The 24,104-nt window shown below is 35.3% G+C and overlaps 3 protein-coding genes across 4 annotated transcripts in view; 1 reads left to right on the top strand and 2 right to left on the bottom strand.

Moving 5' to 3' along the window:
* Positions 1-724: 724 nt before the first annotated feature.
* Positions 725-3,771, bottom strand: LOC128680923 (beta-1,3-galactosyltransferase 5-like). Its single transcript, XM_053764416.2, has one exon. It carries the CDS (start codon positions 3,613-3,615, stop codon positions 2,695-2,697), a length of 921 nt encoding a protein of 306 aa, XP_053620391.1. The 5' UTR covers positions 3,616-3,771; the 3' UTR covers positions 725-2,694.
* Positions 3,772-8,892: 5,121 nt separating this feature from the next.
* On the bottom strand, positions 8,893-10,198 carry LOC135309972 (beta-1,3-galactosyltransferase 5-like). The gene has a single exon (XM_064436818.1). It carries the CDS (start codon positions 9,932-9,934, stop codon positions 9,023-9,025), a length of 912 nt encoding a protein of 303 aa, XP_064292888.1. The 5' UTR covers positions 9,935-10,198; the 3' UTR covers positions 8,893-9,022.
* An 8,650-nt stretch (positions 10,199-18,848) lies between these two features.
* Positions 18,849-24,104, top strand: part of Wnt2 (Wnt oncogene analog 2) — a 54,168-nt gene continuing 48,912 nt past the window's right edge. For both annotated transcript variants that reach the window (XM_053764412.1, XM_053764411.1), the window contains exon 1: positions 18,849-18,975. The gene's annotated coding sequence lies outside the window, so the exon portion shown is untranslated. The remainder of the gene's footprint in view (positions 18,976-24,104) is intronic.

Genomic DNA, 24,104 nt, shown 5'->3' with positions numbered 1-24,104 from the left:
AGCCATCGCAAAGCTCAACCTCTAATAAACCACTAGTAATATTGCACCGATTGATGTAAAATAAAAACAACAATAATTTGTACGGTCTAAACTTTTATTCCATACCAGCTTTTGCATTTTAGTCAATATCTCAAGTTCTTAGCAACGTATCGCGATACACCAGAACATATACTAGATTTTAAGTTATACCATCTGCTATGCAACTGTGAAAACCGCATCAAATTTTATGCAGTAGATTTTGCGTGATGTGAACAAATAGACAAAAATTCCAAAAAACATTGTTTTGACTTCTATAGTCCCTTAAAGCTATTAAGCCCCATAATTATTTTCTCCTATCTACAGACATAATCCATTTTATTATATGTCCCTATGTATAGATCTATACTTGTTTTTTAAATTTTAAAAAAGTGCCACTTTTGTATGATTATTGCTTGAAATCTTTCTTAATGCCTTATTATACATATTTTACCCTCACACTCTTCTCTTTCTTATCGCATCCCCTGCATGTTGGTGCCTAAGTGCAGGTCCATGTGAAAGTAATATTTAATTTTCAGTTAAGTTTAAAGTCATGCTTTTGTGAAATAAGAACTCGATTGTGATATTTAAAATGTTGCACCTGTAAAAAATCCTATTACCCTACTAATGTATATGTATATATATATATATATATATATATATATATATATATATATATATATATATATATATATATATATATATATATATATGTTTATTACTCGTTGACACAAAACCTACTGGACAGATTATTAAGAAATTTGGTACACGATTAGAATATAACCTGGAATAACACATAGGATAATTTTTATCCCGAAATTCCTATGGGAGCGAAGCCCCGGGGCGTATCTAGTCATCTTATCTTATAATTAAATAAACTAATAAAAGCGTGCTCAAAACAATGTCATATTTTTTCCTATTTTTGAAAATACAAGAATATTTTTTAAATTGTCGAACCGGCCAGCGGGCCGACAAGAGTACCAGCCGGCTTATAGTAATATTTTTGTAATTTTTTCTACACATCCGCTCATCCAATAGCTTGTTATAGGTTTGACCTGTTTCTGGCACCTAAATCTACAAGAAAGTGCTTGCTGATGCTTTTTAATACTTATTGTTCTATAATTGTTTTGTTGTTATAAGAGGCATATAGATATTTTGATGACTTCAGGTTTGGTTGATTACAAAGAGAGTGGTTGTTAAAGAGAGTTTGTGTACTCGTAAGGTGTTGTAACACAAGATACTGAAGTGTTTAAAACCCCATACAAATGGGTTTAAACTGCAATATAGATATTTTTATTTAAAACTGTTTTACACCTTCTAGGGTAGTCACTACTGAGCTACTACAGCTAATAATGAGATGTAGCTATAATGCTGACGGGGATGCAGCCTGATTGTGCAGTGGGACGAGGCTTAGGGTAGCCTAATTAGAGCTAAATATAATTGGCGCCACTATAATAACAGGTGTTGTTATGATAACTCGAATCCCGATAATCCACACTAATTTTCCATTGAAAAACGCTGAAGATTGCAGAAGTGCATCTGAAACAGCCATGCTTAATGGGCAACTATATGTAGGATGATCGCGTGTGTCCAGTGCTCAGAATTTGTTTGTTTCTGCACCATTTGGGACTTAAAATAAATCTCAGATTTCTTCAATCAAATTCCATTTTATTTTTATTTCAATTAAAGTCTTTTAATAAATGTTAAAGCAAGATTTGTATGTTCCTCTTCTTCAAGCTTCTATTCAACCGATATTCATGAAATATTACAAGAAATTATGTATAGTTCCTTCATCTTTGAAGAAATAGTAATCCCGTGGAAAATAGACGCGGGCGAAACCGCGGGTAAAAACGTGAATGAAATATACAGTTTGCTTGTTAAATTATGTTTTCGCCATTTTTGTAGGTGAACTTAAGTCAATATTCTACAATAAAATACCTACTTTGTTATTTTTACAATTCCCTGGGCTCAACTGATACACCAACCACCATTCATTCAAAGGTCATAAAATTAAAATAGAGAAAATTATTAATTTGTGTCGTCAAGTATCATTTTCGTAATTTTAAGCTTAAAACTTAAATAAATACTGAGCGCGTTAAAATTGAAATGGGAAACATAGTATACTTTACATAGAAATCAGAACGGCATACTGTTTCCACTTCACAAAGCATACAAACCTTGATATTACATACACATTTCATTCATTAAAATGGTTTCCGCGTGCACTTATTTATATATCACATCTACTTTTAGAGCGATTGGAGCTAAATTAAGGACAACAGGGTAAAAAAGTTTCTCAGGAAAAGGTAAAATGCTCACTTGAGACCTTTATAAAGAACTAATACATGTCAAAGTATCAAACAACCATTTATAATAGGGCTAATAAAGTTATAACTATTATGCCATTCTTAGCCGGCGATCTTATTTAACCTACAGTGTTAACCAACGATACTAGAAACACAATTATACCGCTGAAAGTACTAGCTAAGGTTGAATAAACGGTCGAATAAAACCATTATATAGGCTTTCTATAAGCTTTAACTGTAAAATCGAGGACTTCTTTCATAGTTATAATATACTCTCAGTCCGATTGCAATGTAATCCTTATTACTTTGATTCTTAGATGTAACCGATATATGAGTACATATTATATACATAAGTACAGGTGGTTTTAACAAGCTAGCTGCGCGGCCACGAACTGAGTCTAATTTGCAGTTCTTGCCATGATTCGAGCACCTCATCGCTTGTTAAGTTATGTACTGACAAAAAATCCAACATATGCCACCATGGATCACCATAGATCCTCAAATTGTAGAATATTTTGACATCAATCCGTTTTATTTTTAGTTTTTTTGCTAAAATGCCAGTTATAAATACATCTTCTATTTTAAGGTAAGGCTCGTCAGCAGCGGCTTCAAACATGTCTGTCGTAACATCGGTCGATATCAAATACGCTGGACCCGTCACAAAAGCTGGGTATTTGTTTCCAGGGAACTCCTCCTCCGTCACGAAGTACTTCGATGTATTATCACGCACTGGTACTCGTAAATGATCTGCGCTCAAATTTCCCCATATAGTTTTCGTCCCATTATTCCGTAAAGTTTTTTTTACAAATTTTACTAACAGAGGTACGTTTATAAACATATCATCGTCAGTTTTTAGCATTCTGGGAACTAGAGGACAATACGTATTCAGCCATTCGAACATAGAGAGACTTTTGAGCGTAAGATTATCATATGTGTCGATAAATCGCGCTATTATCATATCACGGTATATTGACTCTTCCTCTAGGATTAAAGATCTGGACTCGTTTGATGGGATACCAATAAAAAAGGCTAAAGACACTTTAGGAAACTTACTCATATCGCCCCAGGTCATTCGTATCGCTTCTCTTTGTTTGAAATGGGAAGGTGCTGAAGTTACAAATATGATTATCTTCAGTTCGGAGCCGAACGCAGGACATAGTTCTGGGTGTCCCACCTCGTAACCAGCGACGTAGCGGTCAACGACCAGCTCCGGTTGCGTTGTGATGCTGCCGAGCAGCACAATCATACTGGTGAACGTCACCAAGATGCAGGGAATTGGACACAGTTCTGCCATTCTTTGTAAAATTCCATTACGGCTTAGGGAAAATACACATTTGGGTTAAAAGTATGTATGATGTCCGTGTACGCCGTGGTATCTCTATTTCTTCTTATTGTTGGTGGAGTATTTGCACTCCGTACGCCGCACGTGATGAAAAATATTGAAAATATAGGTATGGTAATAATGCAGTGCACTCAGAACTGGTGAATTGAAAGACTGAAGATAACAAGCTGTGGCACAGCCGCATGCAGACCATTCATACGGCTGTTTTGATTGAAGTGTAGTACTTTTTATACGGCGGTATGTAATTGTTATCAGCTATTGTTCTTTTTAGGGTTTCGTTGTAATGGATGAATGAATATTACTAATCAATATTTTTGATTGAACCATTGTTAATATAATGTATTATTAATAATAAATTAATAATGGAAAGGCAATATGCGTATGATTCTAATAACTGTATTTTTTTATATATACCTAAGTCTTTTCCTTTACATTTGCGCACATGTTAATATTTTTTGATATGCTTCATTTTGAATAAGAAAATAATTAATGAAAAGTACACAAGAGGAAAATCAAATTTTGTTAAACGCCATTAGTCGGAATGAATTGTGACGTCACTATTATAATAACAAACAATATCAGTGCATAGTGTTAGTATTCAGTGTTCTGTTTATGGTTATATTATGCATTGAACATAATACTGAATACTACAACGTACTAAAACATTCGTGATACTACATTTATTTTGTAGAAGTGTAAGAAAGACTCGCAGGAAAATGACTGATATCGGTTGCCTTTGGCGGCGTCCTACCTCCCTACAGCGAGCAGACAGGCGGGAATGGCGGCAGATACCCGGGAACGCCTAAATACCCAAAAATATAGTTGTCTCGGCGCCCGATACGTATTTGATTTTAGGTTCTTGAGCACGGAGTTATAGCCCAGCAATCGGTCGAGGAAGGCAACACATGACCCTCGCGCGGGTAGCTTACTCGCATAGCAAATTTCCATTGCAATGCTGGCACGCTGTCTGTGTGATGGGCACCTTGCCTAGGGGGCCTTTTTTAAATATTATATATTATTTTTTTACATCAACATAATTTAAGAAATCACTCAAATGTGAAAATATGTGATGTTCCCGAATCCTTTTTGGAGCAGAAATCTAAATTACGCGATATGACTGCTGCTACTCATATACTCGACTCAGTCTAACTAGGAATCCGCCCCTACTTAGCTTCATTACCCGTTCATGCTTGAAGACATATTTCACATTTGTTTTGGCAGAATGGGCAGGGACAGCGGTAAACCTAGCTAGGCTTATCATTTCCCTGTCCATTCCAGCATTACTATATATAATATCATAACAACTGATAATCTTTATTTTTTATATATATTTTACACTCTGGGCTCAAGCATTACTTAAATGCATTCTATACTATTTTGCCAGATTATCAAACCAAATTAAATAATCTCTAAATTCTAAATTAAATAATATTTACCAAAGCTACAAACTACTAGCATTTCGTAACGACCACTGCTGAGAAGAAATGCCGAAAGAAACTCATTTAAACAGTGTTGGTCCCTATCATGCCAAAAGGGCTTACCATTTTTAATATAAATATATAATTTTTTGTCAGTAATCTGATGGCTTATTTCATAAGGATTCACTAATATAACTTATGACACTAGTGTTCATACAAAAGTTTTGAGTTATCCGATGATTTCTGCCTCGCGGAATATCACGGAAAATTTCCAGGAGCCATCGGACTGCTGACGGTGAGCGCAAAAATTATGTTCACCTGTCTAAGGGTTATCAATGTAAGTGCACAAAGTACATGGTCGAAAGGTGGAAACATAATATGATTGTGATCGAGTGCTGATGAAAATTAATAAATAAATACTTGACCAAACGAAATATTTCTAATAAGAGATCGAGCTAATCAGTTTCACCCGGCAGCACCCGATCACGAGTTGACGCATAGGAGAACCCCACGACCTGGCTCACCGAGCCGCCACCGGATTGAGTGTGCATAATTCGATCCCCATGACTTTATAAATATTACATTACTTTCAGTCACTGGAAGATCACTCCTCACGTAAATGTTTTACAATTTAATGTGAAGAAAATAAAATACATCTCAAAATATAAATAATTATAAAAGGGTTTCGAGTATAAGAAAGGGGAAAACTTACGTAGGGTCCAAGTTTTTTTATCATTTAAATAGTCGCAAATTGTGTAATAAGCATTATCCATAAAATCATTCTTAACATAAGATTTAAATTTTGACATTGGCCTCTAGAGGAAGTTTATTAAACATTTTTATACTTCGACCCACGAAAGATTTTTTATCGATGTAAATGATTCTTGTAAGGAATCCCGTGGCTAAGCCATACAATTTTTTTTTCCTATCTCATTCCCCCACATCAATAATCCGTAAGACATTATGCAATAAAAGTAGCTGAAATACACGAGTCTAGCTGTTTCGATGTTCGTACACTGTCTGAAAAGCTGCCGAACTAAGTTTTTTTGGCCGTGAGTTAATATGCTAACTTTCTTCCTTTCCTTGTTAGTAATTGTAACTGTCATGTGTCAATATGACACTAGAGTGGAGTTTTGTGCTGTTTTGACATTTTATTTTTTCTGTTGCTTCATGTCAATAACATTCGACCTGTATTGCCATAAGTTTTATCTTTTTCAACTTTAACCGTTTATTAATGTTTAATTATTTTTTGTTACAGTGTTATGTTTTTCTGTTTTTATTTATTTTGTATCTTACATTTTACTGTTAAAAATTCTTCTAAATTCACATTTTTCGGTTCTGCTTGAGGGTGGATTGAGTGATAAAGCAGTAAGCTTTATTAATTTTTAGTTAGTATAGTTGCTGTATATTGTATTCAATAGTTCATATTTGACATATATATTTATTATTATCGTTATTATTTTTATTTAGTAAAATGAGTGTTGTAAATTATCAGGAGGATAGTTTTGAATCCCTGTCATCTGAAGACAGTTTTTTTTCACTTCCAATTCCTTTGTGCGAGACTTTACATATCTGACTTTACATTTTGTCTTGCCATCCTTCTACTTCGTACTCTCTGCCAGGCTTCCAGCTCATACGAAATTACCGCTTGAGTAATGCTGGTGGTGTTGCCATCTATTTGCGTGCTCATATTCATTATAAATTTATTCGTTTGTCCAAAGTTTCTAATTCTTCTCATGAAGCCGATTATTTGTTTGTTGAAGTTACACTGTCATACTCAAGTGTCCTTTTAGGTATTTTCTATAGTCGCTCTTCTTCTATTCATTATTTTTCGACACTTGAAAATATTCTGGAAGATCTAATACTTCTTTTAATACTTAGTTGATTCTTATAATTTGTCACTTATCCATAACAACCAATCAACTCATTTCTTCCCCAACCGCACTCCTTCTCTTTTAGACCTTATCATTGTTTCCTCTGCAAATTTAGTTGCAAATCATGGTCAAAGCAGTGCAGAAATATTTTTCTATGATCTCTTATCTTTCTTACAAACTTCACCCTACTAAATCCAAACCTAAAATCCTTATGCAACGTGATTTTAACTCAATGAATGTCGATAGACTTAGAGATGATGCTCGCAGTCGTGATTGGCTGGCCTTAAGTGACCTTCCAACAGTGGATGAACAGGTGGCTGGTTTTAACAGCTTGCGAATTGAACTGTATGACAAGCATGCTCCTGTTCGTCGTGTGCGTGTCAAATACCTGCCTGCTCCTTGGTTAACTGATGAGATTAAGACTGCTATTGCCAGGAAACATCAAGTCAAATCAACATACAAAACGGATCCGGATCGCTATCGTGATAAGTACATTAAAGCACGGAATATTTGTAATAAGTTGTGTAGAGATGCTCAACGTCGTCACTTTCACAAATCTGTTGAAAACGGTGATCCAGCTAAGGCCTGGAAGTTTCTTAAGTCTATGGGTGTTGGAAGAAGTAGTCGCAGCGTTCCCAATAATTTCTATTCCCTTAATAGGTACTTCTCTACTTCTATTTCTTTTTGTGGGAATATTAAAACTCAAACTCTCAACCACTTATCATCTCTCCCTGCACCCAACTATCCCAGTTTGTCCTTTAGCCCAATTGCTGAATGTGAAGTTCTAAAGAGTACTTTCTGTGTTATCTAATGCTGTTGGCTCTGATGATATAAGTCGTAAAATGCTTGTTCCTATCCTAGATATTATACTATCCTGTTTGACTTTAATCCTAAACAATTTTTTAAAACTGGGAAAAAGCTTATATTATCACTTTGTCCAAAAAGACAAACCTTCATGTTTTTCTGACTATCGATCCTTTCCTCTCAAAAATTCTCGAAAGAGTGGCTCAACATTCTAAGTCCCTTTCAATCGGGTTTGCGCTCAGGCCACAGTACTCAAACAGCTCTTGTCAACATTTCAGATGACATCCTAAACTAAATAAACTTGAGCGTCTTTTGAACTTCAGCATTAGATTCATATTTGGTTTACGTAAATATGATCGCACTCAACTCAAGTGGCTCCCTATTAGATACAGTCGTAATCTACATATACTTTCACTTCTGTACTCGGTTCTTTACAACTCTATATAACCCTTTATACTCCTCTTTACCTCAAAGAACGTTTCAATTTTCTCAGCGAGGTCAATAATCGCGAGGTACGACATAGCGTTAACTCCTTTCGCCTAGTTATTCCTATTCACGTGTCCCAGTTCTATTCCCACTGCTTTACTGTCCAGGCTGCTCGTTTGTGGAATGCATTGCCGGCTGAAATTCGCAACGCCCAAACCTTGTCATCTTTTAGGAAGCAAGTAAAGTCTCATTATATTAGTCTTCTTTAATCTATTATATATTTATTCATTGTTCTATAACAACAACATTTACGCTTGTCTGTATGTTTATATATTTCTCCTTTTTATTTGAATATATTATTTTTTTGTCTATTTATTTAATACTGTTAAGTTTACTGCACCCCTTAGTTTGCTTGTTTCTCTTTCCATCCAAAGGTTGGCTGGAAGAAATTGCATTAGCGATAAGTCCGCCTTTGCACTCATTATGTTTGAATATCTTGTTGTAACTTATAACTCCTTTGTGAATGGTGCAATAAAGAGTTTATCTATCTATGTTTATTCCACTTAAACTTACTGTCCACAGTAATGCCCAGGAATTTAGCACTATGTACCCATTCTACTACGAGTACTTTTACCATTAACTGTTGAAGGTATATCAAGTTGGGGTGCGTTTGAAAGGGAGTCATGTCTATCCGCTAATAGTATTATTAAATATTATAATTACAAACTAATAAGAGCTAAATAGTGTGTTAATACCAATCGGAAGTAGTATTAGTTCACGTAATGTAACGTGTGGCACTCTCTTCCACTGAATCTGAATATGTCGCATTAGCAGAGTTTATCGAGGATTTATACGTTCCATACGGTCTAGATGTGACCACGTTGAAAGCAGCTCAGCGCTTGTTAAATTATGCGTTGCTATATAATTCACCACGTCCCACCATGAGCCATCAAATAATTTATAGAATGCTTTGACATGAATTTGTTTTATATTTAGAATTTTTGCTAAAATGCCAGTTATGAATACGTCTTCAATTTTAAGGTAAGGCTCCTCAGCAGCGGCAGCAAACAAATCTCTCGTGACATCAGTCGACATCAAATACGCTGGACCGCTCACAAAAGGTGGGTATTTGCTTCCAGGAAACTCCTCCTCCGTTACGAAGTACTTCGATGTATTATCGCGCTCTGGTAAATGATCTAATTCCAGTTTTCCCCACATTGTTTTCGTCTCATTATCTCGTAAAGTTTGTTCTACAAATATTAATAAAAGAGGTATGCTTATATATACATTATCGTAAGTTTTTAGCATTCTGGGAACTAGAGGGCAATACGTATTCAGCCACTCGAGCGTAGAGAGACTTTTGAGCGTAAGATTATCATATGTGTCGATAAATCGAGCGATTATCATATCACGGTATATTGACTCTTCCTCTAGGATTAAAGATCTGGACTCGTTTGATGGGATACCAATAAAAAAGGCTAAAGACACGTTTGGAAACTTTCTCGTATCGCCCCAGGTCATTCTGATGGCTTGTCTTTGTATGAAGTGGGAAGGTGCTGAGGTTATAAATATGAATAACTGCAGTTCGGAGCCGAACGTTGGACATAGTTCTGGGTGTCCCACCTCGTAACCAGCGACGTAGCGGTCAGCGACCAGATCGATCTCAGATTGCGTTGTAATGCTGCGGAACAGCACAATCATACTGGCGATCGTAACCAAGATGCAGGAAATTGGACACAGTTCTGCCATTATTTGTAACTTAAATAAAAATCCTTGACGTCTTCGGGATAACACACTTTAGATTAAAAGTATTTATCAAAAGTCTAAACTCTGATCGTCCATACGCAGTGCGTCGTGATCTCAAATTTAAGAGCTATGCTCTTGTTGGTGTAGGATTCGCCACAGCGCACGCCACTCGCAGTGTATCGTAATGCAAAATATTGAAAATATAATGCAGTGCACTCAGAACTGGTGAATTGAAAGACTAGAGATAACGAGCTGTGTCACGGCAGCAATTCGCCGCCCATTCATAGGTCTGTTATGTTCCATTTTAATACTTTTTGCCCACCAGGTGCCTTAATTGTTATCATCTTTTGTTCTTCTTAGGGTTCCGATGTAATGGATGAACATAACATTTTAGCTTTATTGTACAATAGAAAAAAACTTTATTCCAATTAATGAAGGAATTACTGAATGGTTGGTTAGGTTATGGTTAGGCACGTGATTGAATTTACAAGATTAGAAAACGATAAACGGGATTTTACAAAAAATCACATTTTTAAAACCTTATTTTTTGAAAAGATTACAAGCTAACAAGAGCTAACTAGTAAGAGCGTTAAAACCAATCTGAAGTAGTATGAGATCGTAAATTTCGTTCAGAACCACAAGCATCGCGCACCATGTTATACTCTAGCTGTAACATCGTAACGACTACTGATGATCGCAAACCACCGTGAGTTATGGCAGTATGTTCTCAGCCCAGGATATATATAGCTTATAAGTCCAGGGCTATACATGCATTTGTGATAATAATGGTGAAGGAAAATATATAATGCATTTTGGGCTCAAGCGTTACATAAATTAAACGAATATTTAACAATCTTGACTATTTTTAAATGTCAATTGTACCAGCTGGACAACAATACCAATGGCGAAGCAATAAGAGAATTAGTGAACACGATTCGAAATGAAGTCGAGTCGATTATATTTTCATTTCAAACTCTGTATTTGTTTACTTACAGTAGCAAAATATTAAACTGGTGGATAAGAAAATGTAATATTAATTTTTAATCTGATTCCTGGGGACCCTCTTCCTTTAATTATTGGTACGAGGTACAAAAACTAACTGCATGCATTCCTAATTTTTAATAAACACAAAAATGACAGTCAAGCGCTTCATAAAGTAGATAGTACTACTGTGAATAAAATTAAAAAACGCAAGTATTTGTTTTCAATAATTACAAATTACAAATAAATTGAAACGAATATTAAACAGCGGGTAATACCGCAGGATGCAGCTAGTATATTCTATATAACTTGAAACTGATAGCTCAGTCGATGCAACAGAGCAATAATATAACTCATGCTATGTTCCGAATGCACCATCATTCATCAGCGTAGGTCGTTACTGTGATGTACTGCTGCTAATGGTTGCACTATATCAATATTATGTAGTACTATATGTGTATGAGAGTAATATGCGTACAAACATTTGTTGGGATAAGCATTGGGAGTCAAAATATAATTTCAGGTCACGTGATTTTATATTTTTATATTAATGCACAGAGTAGGCCTTTACTATATTTGTAGAAAAAATATTATAAAACTATATAAGTATTTTACTCGCAGATTCGCTTGTGTTTTCTCAAACTGCAGAACAGTAAAAGTGCCTTATAAACTTTTCCGTAATCCTAACTACTCGTAGATACATATGTCACGGCTAAACCCCGAAGCGCGGCTAGAGCTAGTGGCCGCCGGTCTCTAGGTCGCAGTTGGTTACACCTAGCCTAAAATAGGTCGTAGGTTTAGCCGTTTCCGCCTGCTAGAGCCACCTCTAGATATAGCCGCTCTCAGATGGTTTCACCTACCTATCATAAGCAGACTACACCTAGGTCTGGCCTCTTATTTAGAATTTTAAGAAAAAAAGTTGAAATGATAAAGCTTGAAGAGGTAACTTTCACATGCACCGCCGTGTCCGTATTACAACCGCCACAACTTACAATTTAATTAATTCTAATGCGAAATTATTAGTTCTGCTCAGAGTGTCGTTAACTTGAGCCGATTGCAGAACTGCGGATTGGAATATAAAGCCGTTTGCACACGGCCGTGAGCGCTCACTCTGCGGGGAAATGTTTGTCGGTGAATATAAAAAAGGAAGAATAGAGATATAGGAAGAAAATCAGTGCTGGCTATTTTTGCAGAGCCTATAACATTGAGCCGTTGCCTGATATGATACGCATTGAGTTGCATTTACCTAGTAACTTTTTTTTTTTGTGTATGTTCGTGGGTGTTTCACGACAAAGACTTCTATTCTTCTTCTATTAAAAAAACCTATCAAGAATTGACATAGTAGAATCACCTACGAGGTGAAATAAGGAAGAAATAGATATATTTCTACTATAAAACAACTAGACTTACTTACAAATTTAGCACGCAAATTAAGTAGATAGACTAACAAATCTGAAAAATACATTAAGTTTTTTTCCGTCGGACTGGTGACGGCGAACGCGGAAACGAACGCGGACTGGTAAAGGGAATGTGTTAAAATAATAATTAAAAATTCATAATAAAGTAAAGATTTGAATAATGCGATATTTTAATAAATTAAGCTTAAAATAATTCAAAAGATCCGAATATAACGTTACAGCTACTTGAATACTTTTAATTCTATGTTATTATTATTTTTTTAATCTTGTCTGTGGGAATGTTGTACCAGTGTGCGTAGTGCGACTTTGCTATTTACATCTCACCATCGAGTCGACTTACAGTGAGACGCAGCTAACCAATCACAGTGCGCCATTGTGACGCAACGACAACCACACCACAATGTAATTGGTTCGCTGCGTGTCACTTCGAATCAATTCGATAGTGAGAAGTGAAATGCAAACCCGCACTTCGCCCTCAGTACAGGGAAAACGCCTCGCCATTTTTCCTTAACTCGTCTCTGTCGATGACTCTGACCATTCTGATAAAAACCAAGTTCCCAGAACAGACCGTGTGTAATGACCTTTACTTGGCCTACACGGCGGCGCGGCGCTATGAAAATGATAATCCGACTAAAATACACGAGTCGTTCACATATTTCAGTCCGAGCCAATATTGTGCGACTGCGAGAGTTAAAAGCTGACAGAACAATAAAACACGGACGTATTGCAACTAGCAGGTTATTCTATAATATTGTTAATGTTATTCGTCCACTTTATGAGTTAAATATTTTAAGAACAAATATTAGTGAGTTTATCTCACAATGAATTATTCTTCAAATATTTGTCTTAAGCCGCACCAAGTTACGATCCGCGTCTATTATCATCGCATAGTTACACTGATTTACAGACAATACATGCAAAACATCCGTGCAAAATTCCGTTCTAATATATCCTGATATCTCTCTCAACTCAATTCTGTGGCTACTTCTGATTCTGCTTTTCTACACAACATTTTAACAAAATTGACTCTTTACACTGTTAAAAGTGAGCACATGTTATCGAGTTTCGATATTTTTATATCATTTTCATAGGCGAGTGAGACTCGGCAACATACGGAAAATGAAATAAATAATCAATATCATTGTCACATGTGTTCTCCACTACACCAGAATAGTACCACAGACTTGCCCGAACAAGTGCCGAATAGATTTATCACATCGAGACCCGTTTGCAGTTCCACTGAGTGATCTATAAAGAGGTTTCAACGCAATGCATTTCCGATCAGACTGATTCATACCAACTGTCAGTTGACTTGCATTCGTGTTATACCACTTTCTCATTTTCATCTATCGTTTGTTATAGAAGTAGCTGTGTTCTATGGAGAACTATAATAGGGGTATACTTCTGAATTACTAGCTCTTGTCCGCGGCAGTCTATGCCATTCTACACATTCTGAGCCACAGAATGCTTCAAAATATTTTTTAAGGAATTGCCTTTTGATAATCGCCAAGAGGAATCCCAACGTAGTAATTTAACAATCACATCCCATAATTACTGTTTATAGTTACATTACGACCGTGACTAATATAACTACTACTATACCATCATAAATAACTTAATCACTCGCAGAACATTTTAATGATAGACCTCCAATAGTACATCATGCAACAGTCTTCTAAGAATTTGACAAACAGTTTCTAAGACTCGAATGTAATATTTACTATTCGAAAAGTAAATTATACTGCATCTTAATCTAATTTAGACCACACACAAACTGAGTATTATTACTTTCAAGATCTTCATGATTACTACATGAATGCGCCTTGGTTGAAATCAAACATCAAATCATCAACATTTACAGACACTGGCTTTACCTTAAAAAATTACAAATTGTCGTATTGCCAGAGTGTACCAACAATATTATAACAAGTCAACATCGCTATTGATGGATGGCGAGATACAATCGATGTAGGTGATATGATCTGCCGCCCTATTCACTTTGTCGGTTAACAATTCGCTACTAACGATGGGCTAAAATGATGGTACCGTCAAGCGCACGCCAGCTACGAATTACCAATTAATTGGGGTTGCTTGATGAGGTCAAACATTTGTTTGTTTCACTTATTTACTAAAGTGAACTTTGCCATAATATTTAAATATTTTGTTACCTGATCATCCTTATAAAAAAAATGCCCTTGTGTAATGTCTGTCTGTATGAACGCGACAAACGAATTTTGTACGATTTTCACCAATAGATAGTGTGATTTCTGAGGGAGGTTTAAGTGTATTGTGTGTAGTGACGGGCCACTAGTTTAATATATACTATTAATAAATATAAGTAATAAAATATGAACAAATTACACAGATTGAGCTGAGTAAGTGCGAAAGTAGTAAGTTCGAGATTGCGTTTTGAGACGCGATAGTGGGGCCACCGCACGAGAGACATTTTGAAACAGATACAGTTGGGTCTGCAGCATCGAGCTACCCTCGTTATTGTCATTACTGTCACTAGAATATCATCGCTCGGGGCTCTCTCATTGTGTACTCATTATCGGGCCTTTAAGTCTTGTTACCTGTCATTGTCTACGGTTATAAATCAAATAACTATTATAGTAACAAAACACATTCATTTCCATATTATTTTCTTCTTATATTCATTTCTCATGGCTGAGGCTCCACAATATTAAATGAGTGGTTTGCATGAGTGGTGCCTTCTCCATGTCTCACATTAACTGAAAAATCGTCAAATTGAATACAGGTTTCCTCGCGATGTTTTCACCAGAAGCAATTTCTATGGTCTACTTAAATAAGTCTGATTGGTATGCAAACTGTGTGAAACAAGTAGGATTCGAACCTGGGAGCTTTCCGTTCACAAGTAGACGTTTTAACTACTGGACCGCCAAAGCTTCTACCAGCTTTACTATTTAAAACAAAATATTTACAAAAAACACTTTGTTCAAATATCAATTAACCTCACGTGTAGACCGGCCAAAAAAATTTATGAATTTAAAGAAATATTAGTTATTTGAATTAGTGAAACAAAACTTTATTATACAAAAGTAATAATATTGCAGCAGAAGGCATATTACTTAGTTACAATAATATATTTGCTATTACTCGCATTGCTAGGTTCACTTTACCCACAGACAGGTAAGGTTCTTATATCTGTGATTTTACCTCCTATGTAATTACACAATATTCCGCGCACCTTTAGTACTCGGACAAATCACTTTACCACGCTGATTGTTGACGCTGCTCTGTCATTATCATCAATCGCGTTATTTCAAGAAGTGACTACGTTTTCCTGATGATAAATTTTCCGATGACAAGTATTTCCTTATTACGCGACTGTCCTAAAAAAAGGGTTATAATGTTTTCATGGCTCATGCAGTCTTCTTCTTCAGTCGGTGCCGACTCGGCTGCGTGCGTGCTCGACGACACTGATATGACATGAAATCATAGATAAAAATAATTTAAATAAAATTATTTTTTTTAAATCACAATTTTTATATTATACACATATTGTTGTTCGTTATAATGACTCGATAACATGACGTTATAATCTAACTGCCTTAGCTTCCCGTTGCGACTTGAGAGGCGGCGGGCAGTCGGCGCTTGGGCTATTGTTACGTAACGTCAGCAAAAAAGTTATTATGAAATACTTCGCTCGGGTAAAATAATAAAAAAATGACTTTACTTCCCATTTCCATTTTTTTTTAAAACATTTTCGCTCACTATAGTCTACATTCATCGCTAAACTTACTCGAGATTGTGAATGACCTTCTAGCACATTCAATAGTATAACAAGTTCACCTCTTATGGATATTCAAGATAAAAATGTGTTGAAATCATTTTATTGTTGTGAATATTATAATATTTACCTCATTATGAGCGCTCTTCGGAGATGAATTCAGTCGTATGTCACTTTGTCGAAGCGACAAAAAGACGCCAATATCACTCGTCTGGAAGTTTTTACACGCCCGTGCAAACTAGGCACTATGCCGTGATGATCGCAGAGTGATCATTATGGTGATAGATATTAGAGCATAAATTAATATAAGTGCAAAGTACACATAAAAAAATAAATGGACACAGGTTTAGTTAGCCCTAAAGTACGTTGTTCCGGGATACTAACTCAACGATACTATATTTTGTGACATATGTGCAAAATCAAGATCATTTTTCATCTGAATTCCAGGACCTCCAGTGCAGCAGTCCGGCATGATGACCCAACGGCTAAAGAGGTCGTTTGAGTAATGAGTAATAAGTATTTTGCTGTCGCTACCGCATTTTAGGGAAAGCGGTGTATGTTCTGCGGTCCGCGGTCTGCGGTCGTGTCGGCGGGATATAATTGTTTGTGAACAGGGCTTGGGTTCAGTGCTCGGGGATAGAAATATACCTTCCAAAATGACCTATTTTCTAGGGCAGTTTATAATTGTATCGTAGTCCAGTACGAAATTATAAAAACAAACTCAACCATCATAAAAGAAAACTAAAATTTTGTAACAAGTTTATCAAGAAATATATATTTAATTTAGTTGACGAACAAACATAGTTTGTTTCGCCCGAATGCACATCCAAAAAAAACTTATTTCTTTTTGAGATGAGGCTTTTTGAGCTTTACGATCGCGTATCTTGTAACTTGCATACAAAAGACATCAACGCTCCAACACTTGTCCTGTAAGTCAGTAAGTTCTGAGCTCGTGTACACTGTTCTTATTGGATACTATGTCATGTCAGATGTCTTTAGGTATTAGCAGTAGCACACTCGATATGATGATGACGATTGGATACCACTATTATATTATGTCATTATACAAAAACAAAATTATTACAAAAATAATTAGCTCTTGGCTTTGCTCTCATGGAATATACCTGATAAAATCGAAAATTCCAAACATTAAAAACCTCTTCAGCTTTATGAGTAGGTATAGATTTGAGTTCATAAAAAATAGTTCAACGTAAACTCAATCGACAATTCAATGACTGTCAACTGCATTTTAAACTGCATTCGAGTATCATTACTGAGATATAGCCTTAAGAGTATAAAATATCGAATGTAAAAACATTACGCTGGCAACCCTGGGAATTTTCCTACTCTCTCACATCCTCGCATGGTTCTGGTTGTATTCACGTCACAGCTGTGACGCCCCGAAGCCCTGCGCGTAAAATATAAACATTTATTTTTATAAGATTTGGCTATGATTTTATGACTGGTCGCCTGCGTCATATACTCTCTTAGGGAATGCTTTTGGTACAAATAAACTTTTTTGATCAACAAGGATTTTGATCACTTTGTCACGAACTGAAAAATAATAATAATAATAAATAATAAATAATCAAAATTCTCCAAAGGGCCTCTACGTGTTGGATCCATACCCCCACGCAAGCCTCTCAAAGGACCGGACTTAGTGCCGTGAATCCCAAAAGGAGATACAAATAATAATAATAATAATAATTCTCTCTTCATTAAAAACTAGTTGTTCGCCGCGAACTTACACCTCGCGAACACAATAAATGTTTACAAAATTGTGAATATTTCAAAAATGAATTAACAGATTTTGATGCCCCACAAACTTAAAAATACTATACATATCCTACATACTTTTTAAATTTCAATAAAATCGAACCAATGGTTCGAAAGTTATCGCGTTACAAACATACATACAAAAAATGTATTTTTCCCCAAGTACTTATGTTGGACTTCACTTCGTCAATAAACTGTGGTTCTTTCTTTCGTTCTCGTCAGTTTGTGTCGCGGTGGTCGCCAGACCCATTTAATTGGTAAGCTTTTCACAAAAAGCGCGGCCGGACGCGCGAGTGCTTTCAAGCCAAAAATGGCAGCGAAAAAATGTTATCGCGCAATCCACGGCGATAACGCGCTATTAAAATTATCAAGAAAAATTGTCGACGATTTCCCTTCAGTTGCGTTACATTGCTGGCTAGTTACTATTCACTCCTTGTAATATGTAGTACTCCTCCCCCGTATTCCCCGTTACTTCTACCGACATAGAGAGTGACTCTCTCATAGCCTAGGGCCCGCTTTCCTACTTCTTCTCCTCCACTTCGCGTGGTCTTCGGCATCTCTAGTTGTCAGACCGTTGGCGCGCATATCATCCTCGACGACATCAAGCCAGCACGTGGTACTGCCCCTTCTGCCGCGGCCGCGGGCGCGACGGAGTCACATATTTGTTGCATACGTTTTTAAAAAACATAGTGAAACATACTTATAAGTAATTACATATACATATTACATTATACCCCATAGCAATCGTTTGTCTATTGTCAATTAGAACAAAAATATTATATAGTAATAATAATAGTAATTTAGAATATCAATCTGTTTCCAAACTCAAATATTTTTAATGATCTCCAAATTAATGTTCACTTAAAAGCGCTTCGACTGCTTTGTCAGTCGAAGCGCAGGTCGGTTTTTCTTCAAAAAAGTGTAAAGATGTGGAACTCGTGTGAAACAAGGCAATGTAATCGAGGCATGCCGAAGCCTCGTCCAGCCTCATCTCAACTCAGTTCTGATTCAGTCAGTGGATACTGTGCGAAGTGAGCGGACGCGCGGGCCACTCGCGAGCGAGACCGAAGTGATCGTGTTTGTTTGTGTTCAGTGGTTTTTAGTTATTGTGATTGCAGGTAAATGAACTTTTTTATTTTTAAATGTCAAATAAACCGCCTATACTCTCAAATGCACAACAAAATAGAATTAAGAGTAAAATCACAAAATTATATCAATTTTAACTATTTATTTACCTAACTATATTTACTTTGAAATAAATAAATTTTTGGTAAATATTTTATTTTAATTTTTTTGGAAAAATAATGTTTTTTCATATATATCTTTCTTATTTTATTGTACGTACCACGGTGATGTGTGTTTTCTCAAAAAAATATCAGCAATTTTATCGTTTAAATTTAAGTCCTCAAAGGTATTATATTAAAATTTTATTTGAGAAATATACAAAAGCCACATATAAATAACAATACACATATGAATAACAATAATACATACAAGTTTACACGATTCAATAACTCAAATGTTTATGAAATTATTCCCTAGTAATTTTAAATTAAGTATTTAAGGTCTCTTTTTCAATTTAGATAAACCAGAAGACCAAACAACACACAACTCATACAAATTCTATCTTAACTAATATATTGTTATAAATGCTAAATTAAGTTTATATCTTTGTTTGCTTCCTCGTCACGATTTATCTAATCAATCAACCTTCTTGAAAAACTTTTCATCCCGAAAAAAGTAATGTTTCCGTGGGAAACTCACGCGCGGGCCGAAGTTTGTGGGTCTATTCTAAGAGAGAAAAATTAGAAAATAAACAGAATATTAAAGCCAGAACAAAACCTTCCTAAATGCAAAACATATAAGTATCTACATATTACACACCGTTCATGCAAATATTCTGAGAGTGGAGTACTCATTCATTAAGCCACCCCGTTTTCTAACTAGATGTTTTAACTAGATGTGACAAAAATGTGTAAACTACGGTCTATTTAGTAAATCACTTTGGCGTACATTTCTGCATATTAATCTAGAAATACCAGAAGTAGTGTAGTACTGCAAACCCCCCTTCCCGCCCTCCACCTCACCCCCGCACACCGCCGGCGCCTGCTGTTTCATAAATATTCATTGAGTGAAATAAATCCCATTGAATTATTGGTGTGAATAGAGCCAAGTTCTGATGCATTTTTCTCATCTATGATTTTAAATATTTCAAATTTTTTTAATCATGATAATTTCTATTTATATTTTTAAGAATAAATTCCAATTTTATTTGTAAATCATTAATTTTGACAATTTTGAAGCCTTAATTTATTAGTGCACAATAGCACTCGTACAAATCTCATGAGCATAGTGATACTATTTACTTGTTTTAATAGTACTTACGATCTACCTCATTATAGATACAAAATACCTCATTACATTAATATTAGTCTCTACCGTGAATATAATAAGGTGTATTGTAATTAATCACTATAAGAAATCCTAAAAGATTGTTAGTACCTTCGATGAAAATATGTTTGTTCAGTTCTGTTATACCAGTTACTATACGAATTTTCAATAATTTACCGTGAGAAATAAAAAATATACATGTCTAAAGAATATTTGAGAAAATGTCTAAGATAATTTATGGTAAATACAATTTTGATTTTATAATCTTAATCTTAATAATCAATACCATATTGTCTATTCCACGTCAGAAAAAAAATATAAAATGAAAAGAAATTTATTCCATTGGTATGCAATAAATTTATTTTCATTTCATAATTGATTGTGAGTGTCATTAATGACTGTGTGTGTGTGTGTCATGTTAATTAATGAAAAGCATTACGTAACATTAGCATGAGAATTTCGAATTATTTTAAACGAAAATGCCTTGCCTTGACAATTTTCAATTAAAGAATGAAATACCAGGATTCAGACCGTTCTTCGACACTTAACGTTATTTTAGTCATTATTTCTTTAATATATAGGTATCTAATATATATCTATCGAAACTCAAAGTTTTAAAGTGTGATTTTCTCATGTATCTTAGCCGTCGCACGGCCGTGCACCTCGTTTCATGTTAATTAATGGCCGTCTCCCAATACTAGTTTAATAAAAATCGTTTGTTGACATTTCCCACGTCTCCGATTAAAACGCGAATTTTATTGGTCACCTGACACCGGGCGTGAAAGATCTAGATAACTGTGCATGTGAATTAATTAATCGGTTTATCATTTTAAAATTGATCACTACTTTATCTGCATTTTATCACCTTCAAAATTTATTTTAAACGAAAATTTTGACATTGTTATTTTAGTTTCTCACAAACTCTCCCAATAATTTCATTTTCGTGCCAGTAGCGACCGAGACCTCAGGTCTGTGGAGCCCCGAAGCTAAATTGTTTCTAAAAAATTTGTTGGCGCGATTAATCGAAGCAACAGGTGCCTCGGAAGCTGGCAGCCTCCTTGCTCAGCGAGTAAGTCAAATTTATTCATAAATTAGACCTTCACGGAGAGTCAAACCCAAAAAGTGCAGGCTTGATGTCGTCAAGGATGATATGCGTGTCAATGGTCTCTGACTACTAAAGATGCCGAACTCCGATCGTGATCGTGAGTTATTCCCGTTCGCCACCCCCAGTATTGCCCCCTCCGGTGGCGACTGGGAATTATTCTAAAAAAATATCCCAGTCGCCACCTCCGGGTGGCAAACGGGAATGTTGGTCAGTAAAAATCCCAGTGGCCACCCCTAATACCCTCTATTATGCATAATAAATTAATTAGTTAATTATTAATAATATAATTTAATAATTTAATAATAGTTAAAATAAATGCTATATCTTTATATTTTTTGGAATGATTTTAAAATAATTACCGACGTCACAGAATGTTTAAAGTAAATGAATTGTTTAGTTAGGTACCTTTATGTATCTAGATATATATGCATTGAAATTTAGGCAATAGGTACGGTTCACTATAATATTTTTCCTGAAATAGCCGTAAAATATAATTTTGTATGAAATCAATTGGCATACTAATTACTCAGGCTGGTCGTCATTTTATTTTTTGGGATAACGTAACAAAATATGTACTAATAATCTATTGTGCTTTATCTTCATGCCGATGTCCTTTGTTAATATTTCACGTCTTTAAAACCATAAAATAGGAAGCGGCGCGAGCGCCATGCGCAGCGGCGACCCGCCGATGACACGAGCGCCGAAAAGCCGAATTGTTTTTTCAAGTATATTTTAAGAAATATTTTATATTCTATTGAAAGTACCTAATTATCTGTGATTTTGGATTTGTGTTTAAAATAGTTGATTTTGAAAATAAAAATACTAAAAAATAATGTTTGTTTAATTTTCTACCAATTTATAAATATTGTAACTCTCTCGTTTGATTAACCCTACGTACTTCTATTTTTTAATCAGAAATTTAATAAAATTAACATTCTTTGTCATTTCAAAAAAAAAAATAAAGATAATAGGTAGCATACCTAGTTTTTATGTTAACTATATTTAGGGGTGGCCACTGGGATTTTTACTACCAACAATCCCGCTTGCCCCCGGAGGTGGCGACTGGGATATTTTTTTAGAATAATTCCCAGTCGCCACCGGAGGGGGCAATACTGGGGGTGGCGAACGGGAATAACTCACGATCGGAGTACGATCGTGCGAAGTGGAGAAAAATTAGTAAAAAGGGGGTCACAGGGCTCCAGGGCACAGGGAAAACGCTCGGATGTGGGAAAGAATGTAATTATTGTTCAGCATTGGGATAGATTATAACTATTTGAGCGATTAAAACTTAGTCATGTCAAATAATAATCTTAAATTTTCCAATCGTGTCTACTAACTTGACAGTAATGTTATTGGATGCTAATTTCTATAATCATATAATTATATATAAGCACGTCGTAAATCCGCCTGCTCGTTAGAGTTTCCGCCTGAGCCTACACGCGCCAGCATTGAAAGCTTCATCGAGCTTATAAGCACGAGTTTAAGTAAACGTTAGAGTAAAACGTTTCATTACAAACTGAAATCTAATATTAGAAAAAAATCACTTACAATCATTTTCTTCGTACTGAACAGTTGTTTTAAATTAAAATAAGCAACAGTTTCCGTTAAAACAATTTGAAATCAATAACATGGATGTAAAATATTTTTAAAATGTAACCTTTCTTAAGACATTTAATATCGTCGTTCCTATATGTTTAATATATGAATTGTAAATTCCAATATTAAGACATGGTCATTTGTATTTTAAATTATAATCTATTTCTCTAAGCCCGTCACGTGGTAAACTGGTCCAGAAATAGCATTATTTTTCACCAATCTCCAAATGCATTGTTTTACGTATTCCAGTACCTATTAAGTTTATTTATTTATAAAATGTCTTTATCTATGTTCAGCACACATAATACCATACTTAATATTTGTTATGTTGTTTATTGAAATTAAACATTAATGCAAGTGCACGCACATTCGCGAAGCAGTTTATTTCATTGCCATATAAACAGTCCAGCCCTGCCAGCCCTGTGGCTCTCAACATTGTACACTAAGTACGTTCGAGACTTGTGTTATGGGATACAACTGGGTATTTATAATATTTGGTCAAGGTGTTGTACGGTCTTTATCATTTATTTATTTCGGAGTTTATGTACATTTGTACAACGTGTGCAAACGCAGAAATTGATGGTAAAAAGGCAAGTAAAAGTTGCTGTTATCTTACGATGGTGATTTTTTGTTTGTTTTTAAACTATCAAAAAGTTTTAGAACCACTGATCTAGCCACGGATTATGTAAGTCTAGCGCCAGTTCAAGATAATAAAAATAAATTGTAGTAAAGAATATCAGTAAACACAAGCGTATCGTGATGTTTGTTAAAGTTATCTCATAGTTTTATACATTTTACGTAGGGATAAAATAAATATTCTTGTAATTGCAATTCACATTACAGCAACACTATGAATAACATATATCAGATAAGTTAAACAGCATTTTAATTAACTACTAGTCTTCACATCACGTTGCTGGAACTACTAGTCTTCACATCACGTTGCTGGAACTACTAGTCTTCACATCACGTTGCTGGAACTACTAGTCTTCACATCACGTTGCTGGAACTACTAGTCTTCACATCACGTTGCTGGAACTACTAGTCTTCACATCATGTTGCTGGAACTACTAGTCTTCACATCACATTGCTGGAACTACTAGTCTTCACATCACGTTGCTGGAACTACTAGTCTTCACATCACATTGCTGGAAC

Source organism: Plodia interpunctella, chromosome 25 (assembly GCF_027563975.2).
Source record: "Plodia interpunctella isolate USDA-ARS_2022_Savannah chromosome 25, ilPloInte3.2, whole genome shotgun sequence".
Lineage (NCBI taxonomy): Eukaryota > Metazoa > Arthropoda > Insecta > Lepidoptera > Pyralidae > Plodia > Plodia interpunctella.
The sequence above is the reverse complement of the archived record's forward strand: the minus strand, read 5'-3'. Positions and strand labels throughout refer to the sequence as shown.

Coding starts and splice junctions, on each gene's coding strand:
- LOC128680923 (XM_053764416.2), bottom strand. CDS start 3,615: ATGGCAGAACTGTGTCCAATTCCCTGCATCTTGGTGACGTTCACCAGT.
- LOC135309972 (XM_064436818.1), bottom strand. CDS start 9,934: ATGGCAGAACTGTGTCCAATTTCCTGCATCTTGGTTACGATCGCCAGT.